This window comes from Hordeum vulgare, chromosome 1H, assembly GCF_904849725.1.
Source record: "Hordeum vulgare subsp. vulgare chromosome 1H, MorexV3_pseudomolecules_assembly, whole genome shotgun sequence".
Lineage (NCBI taxonomy): Eukaryota > Viridiplantae > Streptophyta > Magnoliopsida > Poales > Poaceae > Hordeum > Hordeum vulgare.
Window position 1 is genome coordinate 492,232,346 of NC_058518.1, and position 23,106 is coordinate 492,255,451.

At 43.3% G+C, this 23,106-nt stretch overlaps 1 protein-coding gene across 1 annotated transcript; it reads right to left on the reverse strand.

Moving 5' to 3' along the window:
• Positions 1-12,771: 12,771 nt before the first annotated feature.
• Positions 12,772-18,261, reverse strand: LOC123449111 (AFG1-like ATPase). The gene is made up of 15 exons (XM_045126204.1): positions 17,976-18,261; positions 16,720-17,010; positions 16,556-16,635; positions 16,363-16,463; positions 16,149-16,274; positions 15,345-15,414; positions 15,182-15,268; positions 15,039-15,104; positions 14,834-14,926; positions 14,690-14,746; positions 14,482-14,610; positions 14,310-14,400; positions 14,128-14,216; positions 13,223-13,413; positions 12,772-13,122 (listed from the first exon to the last, which is right to left on the reverse strand). The coding sequence occupies exons 2-15, from the start codon at positions 16,955-16,957 to the stop codon at positions 13,020-13,022; spliced, it is 1,521 nt and encodes a 506-aa protein (XP_044982139.1). The 5' UTR covers positions 16,958-17,010; positions 17,976-18,261; the 3' UTR covers positions 12,772-13,019.
• Between the last annotated feature and the right edge of the window lie 4,845 nt (positions 18,262-23,106).

The window sequence follows — 23,106 nt, forward strand, 5'->3', positions numbered from 1 at the left end:
ACCATTGCTTCTCCATAACTCGTAGGTTCATTGTTGTTCAACAACATGACCTCCAAGACAAGGTTACCATACCACTCTGTAGTAGTACGCGACCTTGTCGACCTACGAGGTCTGTAGTAACTTGATCTGATGCTCAATGATCACTATCATCAGCTTCCACTTCAATTGGTGTAGGCGCCACAGGAACAACTTCCTGCGCCCTGCTACACACTAGTTGAAGTGATGGTTCAATAACCTCATCAAGTTCTATCACCCTCCCACTCAATTCTTTCGAGAGAAACCTTTCCTTGAGAAAAGACCCGTTTCTAGAAACAAACACTTTGCTTCCGGATCTGAGATAGGAGATGTATGCAATTGTTTTGGATATCCTATGAAGATGCATTTATCCGCTTTGGGTTCGAGCTTATCAGACTGAAACTTTTTTACATAAGTGTCGCAGCCCCAAACTTTCAAGAAACGACAGCTTAGATTTCTCTAAACCTCATTCTATACTATGTCATCTCAACGGAATTACGCGGTGCCCTATTTAAAGTGAATGCGGTTGTCTCTAATGCATAACCCATAAATGATAGTGGTAATTCGATAAGAGACATCATAGCATGCACCATGTCAAATAGGTCGTGGCTATGACACCATCACACCATGGTGTTCTTGGTGGCATGAATTGCGAAACAACTTCCACATTGTATTAACTCTGTACCAAAACTCGCAACTCAGATATTCATCTCTATGATCATATTGTAGACAGTTTATCCTCTTGTTACGACGAACTTCACTCTGAAACAGAATTGAACCTTTTCAATATTTCAGACTTGTGATTCATTAAGTAAATACTCATGTATCTATTCAAATCGTCATTGAAGTAAGAACATAATGATATCCACTGCGTGCCTGAGCACCCATTGGACTGCATACATCAAAATGTACTACTTCCAACAAGTTACTATCTTGTCTCATCTCAATGAAAACAAGGCCTTGCTCATGTGGTATGATTTGTTTGTCACAAGTGATTCAGAATCAAGTGAGTATAAAGATCCATCAGCATGGAGCCTCTTCATGCAATTTATACCAACATGACTCAAGCGTAAGTGCCACAAGTAAGTGGTACTATCATCATTACCTTTGTATCTTTTGGCACCAATATCATGAACATGTACAACACTACGATCGAGATTCAATAAACCATTGAAGGTGATTATTCAAGCAAATAGAGTAACCATTATTCTCTTTAAATGAATAATCGTATTGCAATAAACACGATCCAATCATGTTCATGCTTAACGCAAGCACCAAATAACAATTATTTAGGTTTAACACCAATCCCGATGGTATAGGGAGCGTGCGACGTTTGATCATATCAACTTTGGAAACACTTCCAACACATATCGTCACCTCGCCTTTAGCTAGTCTCCGTTTATTCCATAGCTTTTATTTCGTGTTACTAATCACTCAGCAACCGAACCGGTATCCAATACCCTCGCACTACTAGGAGTACTAGTAAAGTACACATCAACATCATGTATATCAAATATACTTCTTTTGACTTTGCCAACCTTCTTATCTACCAAGCATCTAGGGTAGCTCTGCCTCAGTGACCGTTCCCCTCATAACAGAAGCACTTAGTCTCGGGTTTGGGTTTAATCTTGGGTCTCTTCATTAGTGCAGCAACTGTTTTGCCGTTTCACGATGTATCCCTTCTAGCCCTTGCCTTTCTTGAAACTTAGTGGTTTTACTAACCATCAACTATTGATGCTCCTTCTTGATTTCTACTTTCACAATGTCAAACATCGTGAATCGCTCTAGGATCATTGTATCTATCCTTGATATGTTATAGTTCATCACGAAGCTCTCACAGCTTGGTGGCAGTGACTTTGGAGAACCATCACTATCTTATCTGGAAGAATAACTCCCACTTGATTCAAGCGATTGTCGTACTCAGACAATTTGAGCACACGCTCAACGATTGAGCTCTTCTCCTTTACTTCGTGGACAAAGAATCTTGTCAGAGGTCTCATACCTCTTAACAAGGGAACAAGCATGAAATCACAATTTCATCTCTTTAGAACATCTCTTATGTTCCGTGATGTTTCAAAAACGTCTTCGGCGCCTTGCTTCTAAGCCATTAAGTATTTGCACTGAACTATCGCGTAGTCATCAGAAACGTGTATGTCGGATGTTCACAATATCCACAGACGACGCTCGAGGTGCAGCACACCGAGTGGTGCATTAAGGACATAAGCCTTCTGTGCAGCAATGAGGACAATCCTCAGTTTTATGGACTAAGTCCGCAAAGTTGCTACTATGAACTTTCAACTAAATTTTCTCTAGGAACATATAAAAACAGTAGAGCTATAGCGCAAGCTACATCTTAATTCGCAAAGACCATTAGATTATGTTCATGATAATTAGTTCAATTAATCATATTACTTAAGAACTCCCACTCAAAAAGTACATCTCTCTAGTCATTTGAGTGGTACATGATCCAAATCCACTATCTCAAGTCCGATCATCACGTGAGTCGAGAATAGTTTCAGTGGTAAGCATCTCTATGCTAATCATATCAACTATATGATTCATGCTCGACCTTTCGGTCTCTTATGTTTCGAGGCCATGTCTGCACATGCTAGGCTCGTCAAGTTTAACCCGAGTGTTCCACGTGTGCAACTGTTTTGCACCCGTTGTATGTGAACGTTGAGTCTATCACACCCGATCATCACGTGGTGTCTCGAAACGATGAACTGTAGCAACGGTGCACAGTCGGGGAGAACACAATTTCGTCTTGAAATTTTAGTGAGAGATCACCTCATAATGCTACCGTCGTCCTAAGCAAAATAAGGTGCATAAAAGGATTAACATCACATGCAATTCATAAGTGACATGATATGGCCATCATCATGTGCTTCTTGATCTCCATCACCAAAGCACCAACACGATCTTCTTGTCACCGGTGCCACACCATGATCTCCATCATCATGATCTCCATCAACGTGTCGCCATTGGGGTTGTCGTGCTACTCATGCTATTACTACTAAAGCTACGTCCTAGCAATATAGTAAACGCATCTGCAAGCACAAACGTTAGTCTAAAGACAACCCTATGGCTCCTGCCGGTTGCCGTACCATCGACGTGCAAGGCGATATTAACTATTACAACATGATCATCTCATACATCCAATATATCACATCACGTCGTTGACCATATCACGCCACAAGCATACCCTGCAAAAACAAGTTAGACGTCCTCTAACTGTTGTTGCATGTTTTACGTGGTTGCAATGGGTATCTAGTAGGATTGCATCTTACTTACGCAAACACCACAACGGAGATGTATGAATTGCTATTTAACCTCTCTCCAAGGACCTCCTCGGTCAAATCAGATTAAACTAAAGTTAGAGAAACCGACACTCGCCAGTCATCTTTGAGCAACGGGGTTGCTCGTAGCGATGAAACCAGTCTCTCGTAAGTGTACGAGTAATGTCGGTCCGAGCCGCTTCAATCCAACAATACCGCGGAATCAAGAAAACACTAAGGAGGGCAGCAAATCGCACATCACCGCCCACAAAAACTTTTGTGTTCTACTCGAGATAACATCTACGCATGAACCTAGCTCATGAGGCCACTGTTGGGGAACGTCGCATGGGAAACAAAAAATTTCCTACGCACACGCAATACCTATCATGGTGATGTTCATCTACGAGAGGAGATTTCCGATCTACGTACCCTTGTAGACCGCACCGTAGAAGCGTTAAGAAACGCGGTTGATGTAGTGGATCGTCCTCACGTCCCTCGATCCGCCCCGCAAACCGTCCCACGAATCGTCCCATGATCCGTCTCACGATCCGTCCCGCGAACCATCTCGCGATCCGTTGCACGGACCGTCTTGCGATCCATCTCACGATCCGTTCCGATCTAGTGCCGAACAGATGGCACCTCCGCGTTCAGCACACGTACAGCTCGACGATGATCTCGGCCTTCTTGATCCAGCAAGAGAGACGGAGAGGTAGATGAGTTCTCCGGCAGCGTGACGGCGCTCCATAGGTTGGTGGTGATCTATCTCAGCAGGGCTCCGCCCGAGCTCCGCAGAAATACGATCTAGAGGAAAAACCGTGGAGGTATGTGGTCGGGCTGCCGTGGCAAAAGTTGTCTCAAATCAGCCCTAATACCTCAGTATATATAGGAGGGAGGGGAGGGACCTTGCCTTGAGGCTCAAGGGGTCGGCCGAAGTGGGGGGAGTAGGATTCCTCCTCCAATCCTAGTCCAACTAGGATTGAAAGGTGGAGTCCTTCTCTATTTTCCCACTTCCCCTTTTTTTCTTTTCTCTTTGATTTTCTTTCTCTCCGAGGCCTTCTTAGGCTTTCCCACCAGCCCACTAAGGGATGGTGTGGCACCCCTAAGGCCTATGGGCTTCCCCCGGGTGGGCTGCCCCCCCCCCCCCGGCGGTGAACATCCGAAACCCATTCGCCACTCCCGGTACATTCCCGGTAATGCCGAAAACTTTCCGGTAATCAAATGAGGTCATCCTATATATCAATCTTTGTCTCCGTACCATTCTGGAAACCCTCGTGACATCCGTGATCTCATCCGGGACTACGAACAACATTCGGTAACCAACCATATAACTCAAATACGCATAAAACAACGTCGAACTTTAAGTGTGCAGACCCTGCGGGTTCGAGAACTATGTAGACATGACTCGAGGGACTCCTCGGTCAATATCCAATAGCGGGACCTGTATGCCCATATTGGATCCTACATATTCTACGAAGATCTTTATCGTTTGAACCTTAGTGCCAAGGATTCATATAATCATGTATGTCATTCCCTTTGTCGTTCAGTATGTTACTTGTCCGAGATTCGATCGTCAGTATCCGCATACCTATTTCAATCTCGTTTACCGGCAAGTCTCTTTACTCGTTCTGTAATACAAGATCACGTGGCTTACACTAAGTCACATTGCTTGAAAGGCTTGTGTGTGATGTTGTATTACCGAGTGGGCCCCGAGATACAAATCCCAGTCTTGATCCATACTAACTCAACAGTCACCTTCGGAGATACCTATAGAGCATCTTTATAGTCACCCAGTTACGTTGTGACGTTTGATACACATAAGGAATTCCTCCGGTGCCAGTGAGTTATATGATCTCATGGTCATAGGAATAAACACTTGACACGCAGAAAAACAGTAGCAACAAAATGACACGATCAACATGCTACGTTCATTAGTTTGGGTCTAGTCCATCACATGATTCTCCTAATGATGTGATCCCGTTATCAAGTGACAACACTTGCCTATGGTCAGGAAACCTTGACCATCTTTGATCAATGAGATAGTCAACTAGAGGCTTACTAGGGACAGTGTTTTGTCTATGTATCCACACAAGTATTGTGTTTCCAATCAATACAATTATAGCATGGATAATAAACGATTATCATGAACAAAAAAATATAATAATAACTAATTTATTATTGCCTCTAGGGCATATTTCCAACAGGTAGTTCCGCTTGAGCGGTACTACCATCCTACTCCGAGCGGTACTTGAGTTTAGCTTTGTCGAAGGGGAATAAGAATACAAGAACAAATAATTAAGCGGAAGTGGGAGCGGTAGGGGAGGGGGGCAGTACCGCTGGAGCGATACTACTGCTCCCCCCTAGACGGTACTTTCGCTCAAAAATGAAAATGCCCCTAGGATACCAGAAGAAATATATAAGAGGAAGAGGGGCCAACACTGGAGGGCGGCAGTACCATTGGAGCGGTACTTCCGCTTATGCAACTTCTGGGCACTTTCAGGAAAGCTCCATTGCTCGAGGAAACGGATGGGGTGCAAGTGGGTGAGAGTTTGTTCCACTCAACCTTTCCATACGCAGATCCTCTCTTGATAGTATGGGATTACCTATGACTCGAGTCCACGAACCCTAAATCGATAGCTAATCACCGTGTTCTCTTTCACTCACAGAGGGGAAAACAATCGTCTCGTGCCACCTGATAATTCTTTAAATTTTATCGCACACGATTAGTCCGCAAGGGACATCATCATCAACCACAAAAAATACTTAGGATAAATTGTGCTCTTACAACTTGTTTGCTAGATTTTGCCATATCACAAAGAGTGGGTTTCAACCTATGGCATGCACATGGCAAATATAATACTTTGGGTTTAATTTGAAGCACACTACTCTAAACACCTTATTGTTATCCCTTCATGTTGGAACCATTGTCATAACCACGACATCTCACATCAACGACACCCAAATAATGAGAACCCGGTGTATCCATGAAAATACATTAAAAACATAGGGTGTTCGGATCCGTTTGGGAGCACCTCATTTTTGCATCCCTTAAATAGCCCTAGCTTTTTTCATGGCCTTATATGACCCATTCAAGGCACCATACCAAAAAAATTGGATTCTTCAACAAGTTTTGCATTTTCTAGAGTTTTTCCTATTAAAAAAGGTTTATATGTGTCGCAACTTGTGTGTGGTTTCAAAAGTCGTTCAAACCAGAAATGGATGCCTGCCAATGGCATGCTACGTGTTTGCAAAAAATTGGGATCATTTCAAAGATGTTGCAAGAGAGAGTGTTTGGCTAGGTCAGAAGGGTCCGTTTAAAAAAAATGCCTTTTTCAACATTCGTAAAATTCCCCCAAATATTTCCATCGGTTTTTATTACCAACTCAAGGTATTATGTCATGTACTTTGGATTTTTGGCAAATTTTGCATTTCGTCGAAAAAGAATCGATAAAATGATCAGATGTGTTGCAACATGCAAACGGTGTCCAAAGTCGTTCAAATCTGGCGTGGATGCCTCATAGCTGCTGCAAGAAGTTAGTGTTATTTATTCACAGTCCAACAAAATGCCACTTGAGAGGAGTGTCCTAAATTAGGCCAGACAAGTGCATCCGTGAGCTTGTAGTTTTTTCTAATCTAAACATTTCTGTTATTTGCTATTTTCATCATTATAAATAAACATGGAAATTTTCTTATATCCTAACCATTTTCCAAAATTTGTCAGAAGTTTTGAAACAGAAAAATATCATTTCACAAAAAAATGATGTCACAAAATATAGTTGAAATCCTTGTATGCCGCTCTATGCGACAATTTGCGGCTCATTCGCACAGAGCCGAGTGACCTAGCAACGAGATGGGCTCGCCCAATTATAAGAGAACGGTAAGATTTTCTTGAACTGGATGTCAGTGGTTCCGGTTTTTTATTCTCAGTTTTATCTTTTTCTTCTATTTTTCATTTTTATTTTCTTCCTTTTCCTTTTTTATGTTTCATTAATTTCATTGTTTCAATTTTTATTTTCTATTTTGTCCGTTTGTCAATATATCCAATTTTTCAAAAAATGTATAGGATTCCAATTTTTTGTTTGCATACTGGAAAAAATCTTGGAAATTTAAATTTATAATCTTGCTCCAAAAAAATCAAAATTCAAAAAATATTTTCCTTTTTCAAAGAAAAAAATCATGTTTTAAAATTTGAAAAATGTTAATATTTTCAAAAAATGTCAATGTTCAAAAATATGTGTTGTATTTAAATGTATGCTACAGTACCTTCTACTCTTGAAATGTTTGTGTTTCAGAAAACGTGTGCATTTCATAAATGTTCAAAATTCGAAAAGAAATTTGAGAGTTTTAGAAAATCTTCGAGTTTAATTTTTGTGTGCACGACTTTTACAAAATATTCGCGTGTTAAGAAATAGCCACTTTTTTAGGAAAATGTTTTGCTTTTGTTTTCAGGATCTGGCGCTGCTGTTAGCTTGTTTTTAAAAGTTGTGCTGCCTAAATATTCACAAGCTTGTTAGTCATAATGGCTATCATTTCGCTTTTTGTAGCAGGAGATGGCGTGTTCAAATCCTCGCCTAACGCTATTCTTTGTGTGACATATTTCATTGAACAACCTGATCGTAACATCCACCAATGAGCCTGCCGATCGCGTCTTACATAGACGGCGCGGGCAACATATTTTCTAAAGGATCATCCTACACTTTAGTATGAAGGAGTATGAAGAAACCTCATCCATTGATGTGTTTAGGAGGTTGTATCAAAATGGAAGAGTTTTTTTGTTGTTATATTGCATACGGTCATTTCCTTTTCGAGTCTCATTGTTGTTGCTAACTAGTGCATATCCGGGGAACAAAAAAGAATGACAAATTTGCAAATGCCACTTTTTGAGCACCTTCACATCAAAAGCAGTGCTGACATATTTGTAGCTTGTTGATGTCTAGCTGTAAGCCTAGTCATAGTGGAGAGTAACTTAGACTAGTAACATGCATTTGTTACTAGTCTATATTGTTATCCTTAAAAAATAATCTACATTACTACCTTCATAGTGAGGAGTGTCATAAGTGTGATAACATATAGAATTTACCGTTATGTGATGGTAACATTTTAGGCTGGTCATAGTAAGAGTAACTTAACTAGTAACATAGCATATTTTAAGACAAGTTTACTTATGTGACAAGTAGTTATGTGACAAGTAGTTAATGATGAAAGAGGTTTTTGAAGTAATATAATATGTTATTATAACATAACGCATCCAAAACAAAATGAGTCTACAATCTAATAAATGCAATTACTTATAATATTAGTTTGTTGTAACTTTCCTCTATGAAGGTAGTAAGAGCATGGTTAATAGTATAGCGAGCTGCTGGCTATAAGTTATTGTCATGTCATCTATAGCTCATCTTATAGTTAATATGTACAGTAGTTGATTAGAAGAATGTACAAAAAACAACAACAACAACAACAACCAAGCCTTTCAGTCCCAAACAAGTTGGGGTAGGCTAGAGTTGAAACCCATAAGATCTCGAAGCCAAGTCATGGTTGTGGAACGTGGATAGCTAACTTCCACGCACCCCTGTCCATGGTTAAGTCTTTGTTGATATTCCAAACCTTCAGGTCTCTCTTAACGGACTCCTTCCATGTCAAGTTTGGTCTACCACGACCCCTCTTAACATTCTCAGCACGCTTTATCCGTCCGCTATGCACCGGCGCTTCCGGTGGCCTCCGTTGAATATGTCCAAACCATCTGAGACGATGCTGGACCAGCTTCTCTTCAATCGGTGCTACCCCAAGTCTCTCTCGTATATCGTCATTTCGTACCCGATCCTTCCTTGTGTGGACACATATCCATCTCAACATGCGCATCTCTGCTACACCTAACTGTTGGATATGTCGTCTCTTGGTTGGCCAACACTCCACGCCATACAACATCGCAGGTCGGATAGCTGTCCTATAAAACCTGTCTTTTAGCTTTTGTGGCACTCTCTTGTCACAGAGTACGCCAGAAGCTTGGGCCACTTCATCCACCCAGCCTTGATTCGGTGGCCCATGTCTTCATCGATATCATCATCCTTCTGCAACATGGACCCCAAATATCGAAACGTGTCTCTCTCCGGTACCACCTGCCCACCAAGGCTAACCTCTCCATCCTCGTGCCTAGTAGCACTAAAACTGCACCTCATGTATTCAGTTTTAGTTCTACTAAGCCTAAAACCTTTCGATTCTAGAGTCTGCCTCCATAACTCTAACTTTCTATTAACCCCCGTTCGGCTATCATCGACTAGCACCACATCATCCGCAAAGAGCATACATCATGGGATATCTCCTTGTATATCCCTTGTGACCTCATCCATCATCAAATCAAAAAGATAAGGGCTCAAAGCTGACCCTTGGTGTAGTCCTATTCTAATAGGAAAGTCATCGGTGTCGCCATCACTTGTTCGAACACTTGTCACAACATTATCATACATATCCTTGATGAGGGTAATGTACTTTATTGGGACTTTGTGTTTCTCCAAGGCCCACCACATGACATTCCGAGGTATCTTATCATAGGCCTTCTCCAAATCAATGAACACCATATGAAGGTCCTTATTTTGCTCCCTGTATCTCTCCATCAGCTGTCGTACCAAGAAGATGGCTTCCATGGTAGACCTCCCAGGCATGAAACCAAATTGGTTTTTGGTCACGCTTGTCAACCTTCTTAAGCGGTGTTCAATGACTCTCTCCCATAGCTTCATAGTATGGCTCATCAGCTTGATTCTGCGGTAATTAGTACAACTTTGAACATCCCCCTTGTTCTTAAAGATTGGTATTAAAATACTCCGCCTCCATTCTTCGGGCATCTTGTTTGACCGAAAAATGAGGTTGAAAAGCTGAGTTAGCCATACTATCACTATGTCTCCAAGGCCTCTCCACACGTCGATGGGGATACCATCAGGACCCATCGCCTTGCCTACTTTCATCCTTTTTAACGCCTCCTTAACCTCACATTCCTGGATACGTCGCACAAAGCACATGCTGGTATCATCAAAGGAGTCGTCTAGCTCAATGGTAGAGCTGTCAACCTCTCCATTGTAAAGGTTGTCAAAATACTCTCGCCATCTACGCTTGATCGCCTCATCCTTCACAAGAAGCTGATAATCTCCGTCCTTGATGAATTTTACTTCGCTGACATCCCTCGTCTTCCTCTCCCTAATCTTGGCCATCTTATGGATGTCCCTTTCGCCTTCCTTAGTGTTTAAATGTTGGTAGAGGTCCTCATACGCCCGACCTCTCTCTTCACTCACCGCCCGCTTTGCAGCCTTCTTCGCCACCTTATACTTCTCCATGTTAGCTGCACTCCTGTCCAGATATAGGCATCTGAAACAGTCCTTCTTCTCCCTAATAACCTTCTGGACCTCATCGTTCCACCACCAGGTGTCCTTAGCTTCCCTTCTACTTCTCTTGGTCACCCCAAACTCCTCTACAGCGACCTTCCGCAAGAAGGTCGCCATACTCGTCCACATCAAGTTTGCATCGCCTCCTTCCTCCCAAGGGCCCTCCTTAATGATCCTCTCCCTGAAAGTCTGGGATGCCTCCCCCTTGAGCTTCCACCACTTCGTTCTAGCGACTTTGGCGCGCTTATCCCGTTGGACACGAATCCTAAAGCGGAAGTTAGCAACCACAAGCTTATGTTGAGGGACAACACTCTCTCCATGTATCGCTTTACAATCAATGCAAGCGCGTATGTCTTCTCTTCTAGAGAGGACAAAATCAATCTGGCTAGAGTGTAAACCACTACTGAACGTCACTAGATGGGATTCTCTCTTCCTAAAGAGGGTGTTAGCTACAACCATGTCGTAGGCTAGAGCAAAGCTCAGGACATCTTCTCCTTCTTGGTTCCTGATGCCATAGCCAAAGCCCCATGCACCCTTTCAAAATCTGTGTTAGATGTAACCACATGGCCATTGAGGTCTCCTCCTATGAAGAACTTCTCACCAATAGGTACCCTCTTAACCAAGTCCTCCAGGCCTTCCGAGAACTCCCTCTTGGTGCTCTCATTGTGGCCTACTTGCGGGGCATACGCGCTGATAACATTGAGGACTAAGTCCCCAACTACCAGCTTGACAAGGATCATCCGGTCCCCTTGCCTCTTAACGTCCACAACTCCATCCCTAAGGCTCTTGTTGACCAAGATGCCTACTCCATTCTTGTTTGAAGTTGTCCCCGTGTACCACAACTTGAAGCCGGTATCCTCCACCTCCTTCGCCTTTTGTCCCTTCCATTTGGTCTCTTGAACACATAGGACATCAACACGCCTCCTCACCGCCGTATCAACTAGCTCCCGTAACTTAACCGTCAGGGACCCTACGTACTATTAGAAGAATGTACTATTTTTTAATTATATAGCCCACCTTTTACTTTCATAACATGCATAAGAACACGTGCTAGGGCTGGCTCTTAACTAATAGTCCGCTTACCTTCTCTCTTCTTTTATCTTTCCTCCAACTAAATAAAAATATACTAATTTATTTCTTATAGCCCGCTGACTCGGCTATATTATATTTGCTCTATCATATGCATAACTAGTGTCATATGCATAACACTAGTCTACATTGCTTCCCATAATGACTGCCCTATGGTAGTCTATTTGCATCTCTTCTCAGTAATTACTTACCACATCATGTTTTTTGCCACTTTTTTGGCTATGTGTCATGCGGAAATTGGGTTTGGTGGCCGAGCTCCATGGAGGCCTTTAAATTTGAAATTCAAATTTCATGAAAATTCATATTTTTACATTTAAAAAAATTCTGAAAAAATTACAGGGATAAGTGAAGGCGTAACACACATGTGTATAAATTTTCAGAAAAAAATACATTGAAACGAGGGCTGTGCAAAAAAGACAAATCTGAGGCTTTTTTTACACATGACACTATTCATCGTTTTTCAAGTATTTCATCCTAAATTTTTGCACACATACACATAACATCCTTCTTTACTTCCATATTTTTTTCAGATTTTTTTGGAACCGAAAAGTTTGAATTTTGAATTATTAAAAAAATTCTGCCTCCATGGAGGCCGAGCTCCAAACGTCCGCACTCATGTGTCATGCAAGTTACTACTTCCACTGTAAACTAATATAAAATTATTTAGATAATTAAAATAGTGATTTAAACACTCTTATATTAGTTTAAGAGTACTACTTATGTTACTCATGCTATGAGCAGTCCAAAGAGAGAATAAAAAAACAGATATATAGAGAGAGGTCTGTGCAGATTTCATTTTCTGCTCGAGTCAACCTGAAGAGATGCAGGCATGCATAGGAGAGCAGCTGCCAATATATTCAAACAACTGTAACTAATATGCACTGTACTGAAAAATTTCAAGTGCTGGCACCAACAGTCAATTACTAACATTTAGTAGTAAATCGCTTATAAGGAAATGTTTCATCTGAACTCAAGTAGGTCCAAATTTCTCGGAATGTCTCCGAATTCTTGGCATCCCATTGTTCGCTAACTGAAGATTTCCAGTTTCATATAAAGGATAGGATAGAATTCCAGCAAGACAGGTCACAAATTCTCTACAAGTGTGACATTTTTTGCAGATTTACATGCAGAAGTGCTTACATCACGGCACACTGAAATTACATGCACCACTGACAGGAAAACCAACATTTCTCCCATTCCTCCCTGAGCCGGGCGGGTTAATATTTATAACAAAACTATAATACGGTCTTAGAACACGAAACCCTGCCACTCATGCTAGTACGACATCGCCACCGTCATCTAGAGCGTGCAGGGGCTGTTGCCATTTTGCTTCGAAGTCCTCCAAGTACTCTCTGCTGTTGAGCTCTGTCAACCTGTAACAACACAAGCAAATGAAGGGGGCAAAACAGGTTTAAGAGGAAACTATAGTTCAGAATAAGAGTTGATAACCTCCTAAAGCATGACCCTCATTACCTGCTAATCGAACGATCTTTGGCGAATCCTAGCTCATTGTCCACACAGAGATCAGGATCGTCACTTTTCCGCGAGCGTGAAGATCTAGGTGAACTTTTTTGTGCTTCAGCGACCGTCACGACGTTCTTGAATAGCTCTATCGGCTCGGCCTCGGCTGTGCATAATAGCCTCCCCTTGTTCTCATACATTACCTGAAAAGCATTAGCGCCGTCAGAGACATGATTCTTTGTGCTCCAGTATACAGTATGCGTGTCTATTTTCAGGTCAACACTAGCTCTTATTATCAGGTTAACACTAGCTTCGCCATAACGCTCTTTAATAATGCTAACATAACAAAGTGAACTTCTACTACTAAGGAAACTGTATATGTGCCACGCCTATAAATTTCAAGTCTTCAAGGTGTCTTGTTCAAATTGGAACAGAAGGATGTCTAAGGCCCTGGGACCGCTCTGCTCCATCAAAAGCAGCTCCGCTCCACCAAATCCACTTTAGAGCAGTTTCATACGGAAGTGGTAGCTCTTTCAAAGAGAATGTTTGGCTTTTATCCAGCTCCAGCTTCACGAATGGAAAATTTGGTGGAAAGGATCTATTTGATTGGATGAGAGGGGAGAAACGAAGGGGTGTCCACTTACGGGTGGCAGTGGTGGGTAATTTCGCTCCAACTCCAGCTTCTACAATTTTATGGAGCACCTCCTAGAGAGCTTCATAAAAAACAGGAAGTTGGACCCCAGATTCTACTTTTTTTATGGAGCTGTATATCGTGAAGCTACCCCGTTTGGCTTATGTTTTCTAGAGCGGAGCTGAATTTTCTGGAGTAGAGCAGTCTCAAACAGGCCCTAAATACAAGGCTAAGGCAATATAATAAAACATAGAACATGTCAGACTTAAGGGTAGATGAAACATACATCAACCAACGTGACAAACCGATACGCTGCAGTTCTGTTATGATATCCAAACTTAGGGACACCTTCAACTGCAAGGGTGTGAAACTTCTCTGCATATTAAAATTTAGGTGTCAGTTAGATCACATCAAGAGTAGCATTTGTAATTCCAAACAGTAGAAACTGCACTGAACAAATATACTTACTAAATAGCCCAAAATAGTCCGCTGCGCCTATAGGTTTGTCACAAAGATCTTCAAACCGGAAATATGCACATCCATTTGCTCCCAGTGGGACCTGCATAGCCAAGGTTCAGTAATTGCAGAGTGATTACATGAAACAAAAAGTAGCTAACTCTGAATATCTAGCTTCCAAGACCTGCAAATGCCGTCCCATAACGACTTCGACTGTTTGAGGAGTAGGTTCCTCATCTCCAATCAAAGATTGGAATTTCTGTTTAAGAACTGTACTGCATTCATTTCCAATAAAATAGAAACCTTCTCCAGCCTGCTCATCAGATTAAAGATGTCATGAAAGGGAAAACTGGAAAAAACAAATCCATAACTTGCAACAGTAGGCAACATACCGAACCCAGTTGACGGTAGTCTACTGCAGAGCCAATGGGGTGTGCAATGCACCTTTCCTGCAGCAATCCACAAAAATTAACATGAGCACACTAGCAGATTGAACTTCAGGCACCAGAGGAACTGACAAATAAGACAATACGTACTTTCAAGGTGTCAATGAAAGGTAAGAAAAGGTTTCGCTGCAGGCCACCTTCATATAGCTGATCTGGAGCGCGATTAGAAGTCGAAACTAGAATCTGAACACAAATAACCATGCAAAAGAGTCAATGCAAAATACTGAGGTATTCTTGTGTGAGTAACAAGGTTTTTTCAGTGCCATAAAAAAATGGAAATGCAGTGGTCACATACAACGCCTTTGCTGAACAGATGTCTGAACAGGCGGTTCAGTATCATAGCATCAGCAACATCAGTTACCTGTAAAGTATGTTTCGGAGGTGTTAGCAAACGAGCATTGAAAGCTAATACAACTATCACAGTAAGGATACACATACCATAAACTCATCAAGACATAATATTATGGCTTCATCTGAAATCTCAGCTGCTACCATATCAAGGGGGTCTGAAACACCTTTATGCATCTGCATGTAGATGACTGTTTATGAAGAGATCTAGACTGAAGAAGAAAGATGCATATCTCATAACCACAAAAAATACCTGCAGGCGACTATGAACATTCAACATGAAATCGTGAAAGTGAATCCGCTTTTTCCTCCAATTAGCTGGCCTGACAAGAAGTAATACCGTCAGGATAGCAATGGATTGTGAAGAAATGCATAAAAGGGAAAATATGTGCAAGTACCAAGTTGTTGCCTAGTTAATACCACATAGCAAAAGAACCAAAGGAAGATAGGCTACAGTTTATTTTCCAGACATCTTCATCAGAACTTAGACACCATTTGTTATGTTATTTTACAATGATCACCATTGGTTCCTAACAGTTGGAAGTTTGAACTTAGGCAGTAAATGGAGCCAACAGCTTGTGAACTGCTTCTGGCCTTCTAGGCATGTCTCGAAATTACTATGACTGCTTCTGAATAGATCAAGACTTCGTATGTACGACTAAATTTATGGAAGGAAAGGAAATTGCTGTTACTACTTGTGTGGATTCACATATCATGCGTCTTAAAATGATGTGAAGAACATTAAAAATGAAGAGAATAATTTTGGCATGTATGGTTGCATATGAGTGTGAACTGTTATGTGAACATTTTCAGGTAAATCAATCTAACAGAAGAGCACTAAATGTACTTCTGAACTGATACACTGCCATGAGTATGTCTGGTGATACGTTCACTTTGAAATTCATGATTTGGTTATCTTAAAGCAACACAAAATGACTCAAGGATAGTATTTACTTATCCTCGAGAATATATAGAAAGAGAAAAGCTTAATACTGGCCGTGGTTCTACTACTCAAAATGCCTGACACGTCCAAAACTGTTATAATTAATTCACTTACAGTTGCTCATAGAACAAGTCCATAAGCATCGTCTTCCCTGTACCGACCCCTCCATATAGATACAATCCCTTTACTGGTGAATGGGTAGAAGGCTGAGCAATGAGGCGAGACCATAGCCATCTTCTCCTATTAAACAGAAAGCACTAGGGTTAGGATAACTCAATCAGCCTGTTGCTTACTATGTTATAAGTCGCTGCTTTCGAACGGCGCTTACCTTCCAGATTTCTCAGATGACTGATATCTATCAAGCTGACAGGCTTCTTCATTCTCTACAAGATCCTCATAAAGCCTTTGTAATTGTTGAATCGTGTCAACCTGTGTCAATTGGTAAAAGTTCAGAAAAATCGTCAGTGAAACACCCAAGGAAATCATGCAAGAAAAACATTGATCAGATCCAATTCAATAACCTGAAAGCTATCCCCATCTACAAGATCTCCTGATGCAATTCTCTTCTCATATTCCACCATCGGTCCACCTCGTGGAACATCTGGGAAAGTAATCAAGTTGATTCAAATGCACCCAGCAGAAGATAAGAAGGCTTTCATGCGTAAAAATGCAACAAAAATGAAACCTTTAATCGAATCAGCTGCGGCAGTGGAGAACATGTTCCTCAGTGACTCCACAGCTGGGCTCACAAATCTGCCAAGTTCATCATTATGGCGCACTGTGCACAGTGAGCGGGATGCCGAACTACGCAAGATGAGGGCGTTCTGCTGCCTGGTCAATCTGTTTACTGGTGTGCGGCCATCTGCGTGGTGACGAGCCAAACGGCGAAGCTGCCGTAGCGAGCGAGCTACTGCTGCTCTCATCTTTCTCAGTGGACTTTGTAGGCCAACTCAACCAACGGGCCAAGTTATGGGACCTGTAATCATATAGCAAAACAAGAACCCATTAGAATACAACAGGGAGCTTCTCCACTACTGACCAAGTGACCATGTTTTGGAAGATGCAAACTCCATGTGGAATTGGAATATACAGGAAAGCTCTCAAAAGTAAACTGATAGGTTGGGAGCATGTTCTTTGGAATCTGCTAGCATAAAAGACTATACCGAAAATGACATGGAAAGGGTGGACAAAAATCAAGTGGAATAATAATCGCAAGTAGTAGTAGTAGTAGTACTACTAGAGGCCGCTTTCCAAGTCCATCCAATGGATATGTGGATAAAAGAAAAAGGCTTAAGCTTTCAGTGTCGTGTCAATGGCCTATTGATTCCAAGGAATGGAAAGGGAGGCTTTGGGCGTTGCTAATCAGTTGCGTTTATGTCCAAGGGATATACTCGGATCAAACTGACCAGAAACACGGAACCCGCTTCAATCAAGAAAATCCAGCAAGACGAATTACTGCGTATTATTTGTCGACGGATAATAATCATCATCGTTAGCGAATTAATGAAAGCGAGAGAGCAGCGATTTCTGCAGCAGGGAGCTGGATGGTAGAAGAAGCTCCATGACGGCGGGAGCAGGCACGCAGTGGTAAATCCAGAGAATCTGGAGCCCAAACATTTGGGGAGCGACGGAAAAGGCAAGAGCCACCGCGGCGAACCAGAATAGCAAGAAGAAGAAGAAAAGAAGATGATTTGTCGCACCTAATAACAAATAAAGACAGGGAAGCGCGGGTCGCCGGCGGCGTGGACGGTTGGTGGGTGGGTGGGTAGGTAGCTTCCTCCCCGACCTCGGAGAAGGCGGACACGACCTTCCCAGCCGAATCGTGTGAGGAGCGGAACGCGGCGGCGGGGAGGAGGAACGAACGGGGTCGCGCTAACTAGGGGCGCAAGCAATGGGCCGAGACGGAGGAGGAGGAGGAGGAGGAGAAGGAGAAGGCAATACCGAATCGAACTCGGGCGGAACCGGGACGGCGACGGTGCGCTGCCGCTGGCGGTTTGGAGAGCGACGTCCGCCGCGTCGAGTGGCCGCGCGGGGGAGGATTGCTCCCTGGCCCTCCTGGGGATGAGGGGGCGGCTCCGAGGTTCCGGCGACGAGGAGAAAAGAAACAGGGCGCAAAGGGGATGGGATGGGATCGGGAAGCGTAGACGGAAGTGGAACCGGGACCGACGGGAAACGTGAGCTGGAATTGAGTTGCTGCCGCGTGTTGTGTTGTTGTGTTGCTTGGGACAATGAATGAATAGGTAGAATTGATAGAAATAGTCCCGAGCCGGCCGGACTCGTCCTCGTCACCTCGACGTGGCCGTAGTGTGCAGGTGCACCTCCCAACTAAACAGCAGAAAGGACAAACTAAATTTTAATACATGTTACCGCCGTACCCAAATAAGTGTCTTAAAATTTATACTACTAAGGCCCTGTTTGGTTTTAATAAATCAAGTGACTTAAAAGCAGTGACTTATAAGTTACATGCGTCATATGTGACAAAAAATATATATTTAAAAACTACATCCGTGTGGAAATCTAGTGAAAGGATCAATATGGTTGGCTAGAGGGGGGATGAATAGACAACGACCATTTTTTAATTAATCTTAGCAAGTTAAGGTAAACAACATACCGGTTCACAAATAATACGACAATGAGGTGAACCCTAAAGAAGCTAACAACGAGAGCTATTAAGACAAGTAAGATATAGTCACAAGCATAAGCAAATACAAAGTAAAGAATAGAGATAACCACAAGTGGAACCGATGGAGACGAGGATGTGTTACCGAAGTTCCTTCCCTTTGACAGGAAGTACGTCTCCGTTAGAGCGATGTGGAGGCACAATGCTCCCCAATAAGCCACTAAGGCCACCGTATTCTCCTCACGCCCTCGCACCATGCAAGGTACCGTGATTCCACTATAGGTGCCCTTGAAGGCAGCGACCGAACCTTTACAAACAAGGTTGGGGCAACTCCACACAAAGCTTGGAGGCTCCCAACTAGACCACGAAGCTTCACCACAATGGACTATGGCTTCGAGGTGACCTCAACCGTCTAGGATGCTCAAACACCCAAGAGTAACAAGATCCGCAAGGGATTGATGGGGGAATCAACTTTTCTCTTGGTGGAAGTGTGGATCTAGGCCTTCTCAACCAATCCCTAAAGAATCAACAAGTTTGATTGGCTAGGGAGAGAGGTCGGACACTTTTGAGCTTAGGGAGCAACAATGGAGCTTGAGAGGGTAAGAGATAAGGTTCCACAGCTAGAAGAACCCTTTATATAGTGGGGGGAAAATCAGACCGTTTCCCACTCTCTGCCCGAGCTCCAGCGGTACTACCGCTGGCACTCCAGCGGTACTACCGCTGACCAGGGGCGGTACTACCGCTGCCTAGCGGTACTACCGCTGGGTGCAGCGGTACTACCGCTCGGCTCCTGGTAGTGCAAAAGCACTACCACCGCCAAGAAAGTCTTCGCAAAAAGGTCCGTCCACGAACAACCGCTAGGCAGGCAGTACTAAGCGAACAGATAGGGGCCGTAGATGGGAACCTTACGCATGATGATGTAGTTCCAGAGTTCCGTGAACATCACATCAGAAATATCAAGAGGGGCAGACTCCTTAGTCATAGCCTCCTCACAAAGCAGCAGCATCTCAGCCAAAGAGCCATGAACCTCGTCAAAGTTATCAATGCAAGGGAAGAGGGTGTTGCGAAGGATCCGATGCATGATGTCCAGATGTTTGGGGAGCACACCCTTCCTCACATAGAGTTTCTGCAATCTGTCCTTTGCGGGAGGCCTATTGATGGGGGCGGCAGCATGAGGACGCAACCCAAGTGGAGTGTCAGCTCCTTGGAAGTCAACCTTGAGGAGTTGCATTAATTAACGCCAGGAACCGGTCATCTTCTGAGACCCTGTCATCCACACCATAGAGCGCTCTTCATCAGGAGAGAAGTGGACCGTGACATAGAACTGAGCAACATCAGTGGGGTCAAAATTTGTCTTGAAAGTGATGATGTCCTTGATGCCCAGTTTGTCAATCAGAGAGAGGGCATCACTAAAATAGTCCAGGTTCCGCTGAAGATGAGCTAGGTCAATCCACTGAACGGGGACATAGTTCTTCTTGAACTGCGCGACAATATCACGGTAGATCCTGCACTGATCCTTTGCCCAAACATGGTCAACATTCTTGATCACAACCTTCTCTTTGAGATAATGGTTCTGAGTGCGAAACTGCAGAAAGTCCTTGGGGGGCATTGTTCGGACATTGATCACCTTATCCTTGTGTGCGGTCTTCTTGAAGGACTGCTTTTTGGGTTGCAGACCTGAGGTGGCAGACCCCTCGGGAGCTTCTTGGTTGCGAAACTGCTTTGACTGCGTCTCCCGTGAGGGGTTCGAACGGCGAGAACTACCCGTGACACAAAACACACAGCGAAAAGAAGCGACAAAAAGAGTCAAGGCAATGAACTTAGAAAAGGCAGAAAAAATAAATAAACACTCATTGCCAAGCACATGAAAAGAATGCACAATGAATCCTCCTGGCGGTAGTACCGCTACCCCTGGCGGTAGTACCGCTGGGGGTCCTGGCGGTAGTACCGCTAGGGGTCCTGGCGGTAGTACCGCTGGGGTTTGACTTTCAGATCTGACAGATAAAAATAGACCTCATGCATAGGGCTACACGATTTTTACGAGGGGCATGGGCTGTATATGAACACTAAGAACTCCACCCCAGCCTACTCACATGAGGATCACATGAATCACCGAAATAAGTACATGCCTAGGCAAGAGAGAGCAAGTTTTAGATCTAATCCAAACATAGTTCAAGTGCTAGATCTAAAACAAGTAAATCCTAGGGCATGGCAAAATAATCAGCAATGATTCATAGGACATACACTCCCCTCAAATATCTCCTTCATGCCATCCAAGAACAAGGCACAAGATCAAAGACATGGATCCAATCCCCAAATGCTCCTAACCCTAGAACAAGAACATCAACCAAATAGAAGAAGGTGAGGAGCTTTACCGGGATTCATGGCCCTTAGAGGAGGAAGGAGAGGTGGAGCAACCCTTCCAATCCAACGGAGAGAAGGAGCTCCACGAAACGAGATCAAAACAGGGGGATTTCGGGCTAGGGGAGGGAGGAGCCGCGAGAAAGAAGAAAGAGCCTGAGAAAAACGGGCTCCCCCTCCTTTATATAGCCCAAGGGGTACGGGCCAGCGGTAGTACCGCTGAGGACCTAGCGGTAGTACCGCTGGGGTCCTAGCGGTAGTACCGCTCCCCCTGGCGGTAGTACCGCTCCCCCTTGAGACAGCCCTAAAAATTTTCTAGTCGGTCGTGTTAGATGGGAATTCTGGCGGTAGTACCGCTATCCCTAGCGGTAGTACCGCTGGGGTCCTGGCGGTAGTACCGCTGAGGTCCTGGCGGTAGTACCGCTGCAAATGTCACAACGCGGCCTAGGATAAGAGAAGAACTTGGGCAAATGACAAGTAAGTAAAAACAAGATAACACCTAGAAAAATGTACTGACTTGTCATTGTATATCCTTTCTTCTACACAAAAGAAAGGTGGGAGGGGCGGTGGCCGAGGCCACCTATGTTTGAGACAATGGTATGACACCGCGAAGAATTATTCTTGGGTTCATGACCAATGCTCGTCTTTGAAGCACAAGTGCCATTTGACAATGGCGAAAGTGAAAGACTAGATTGATTTATGCATAATGGAGGGAGGGACAGTTCATTGAGAGAACAACACTCCCCCTATGTCCATGCCTACATCTAGACCAAAATGGAATGCGAAGTGAGGTGCAACATGCCTAGTTTCAATCCACATTACTTGAATCGATGATATTTAGCTCATGCCTTAACTCCCGGAACCTTGCTTCATCTAAAGGCTTAGTGAAAATATCTGCAAGTTGCTCTTCAGTGTGGATGAAGTGAACCTCAATATCACCTAGCTTGATATGTTCACGAATGAAGTGATGACGAATATCAATATGTTTGGTTTTGCTATGTTGCACTGGTTTGAGGGAAATCTTGATAGCGCTTTGATTGTCACATAGAAGAGGCACTTTGTCACAAGTGATACAGTAATCCTTTAAAATTTGCCTCATCCATAGCAATTGTGCACAACAACTTGCAGCTGCCACATACTCAACTTCGGTGGATGATAAGGAGACGCAATTCTGCTTCTTAGACGACCAACTTACCAATGAGCGACCAAGTAATTGGCATCCTACAGACGTTGACTTCCTCTCCACACAATCTCCTGCCCAATCTGAGTCGGAATAGCCAACTAGATTGAAGTTTGCTCCTTTGGGATACCAGAGGCCAAAGTTTGGGGTATGAGCCAAATATCGAAAGATTCGCTTAACGGCCATGTAATGGCTTTCTTTTGGTGCGGATTGAAACCATGCACATATCCCTACACTGAACATAATATCCGATCTAGATGCACAAATGTAAAGGAGGGATCCAATCATGGAGCAATATACCTTTTGATCCACTGCTTTACCATTGGGATCACTGTCAAGCTTGCATCTTGTTGGCATGGGGAAGTTGACTGGTTTGACATCTTCGAGCTCGAACCGTTTGAGCATGTCTTGAGTGTACTTGGCTTGTTTGATGAATGTCCCTTCTAGACCTTGTGCAATCTCGAACCCGAGGAAGAACTTCAACTCTCCCATCATGGACATCTCAAACTTCTCAGTCATTAGTGCAGCAAATTCTTCATTGAAGGAAATGTTAGGAGAGCCAAATATAATATCATCAACATATAGTTGGCATATGAACAAATCCCCTTTAACCCTCTTAGTAAAAAGAGTGGGATCTATCTTCCCAATTTCAAACCCACGATCTTGTAACAACTCAGTAAGATATTCATACCACGCGCGTGGGGCTTGTTTAAGGCCATAGAGTGCCTTATTGAGTTTGTACACATGATTGGGGAGCTTGGGATGTTCGAATCCCGGGGGTTGTTTTACATAGACCAACTCATTCAAAGGAACATTAAGAAAGGCACTTTTCACATCCATTTGTTATAACTTGAAGTTATGATGAGAAGCAAATGCAAGCAACATGCGAATAGATTCTAGACGAGCAACAG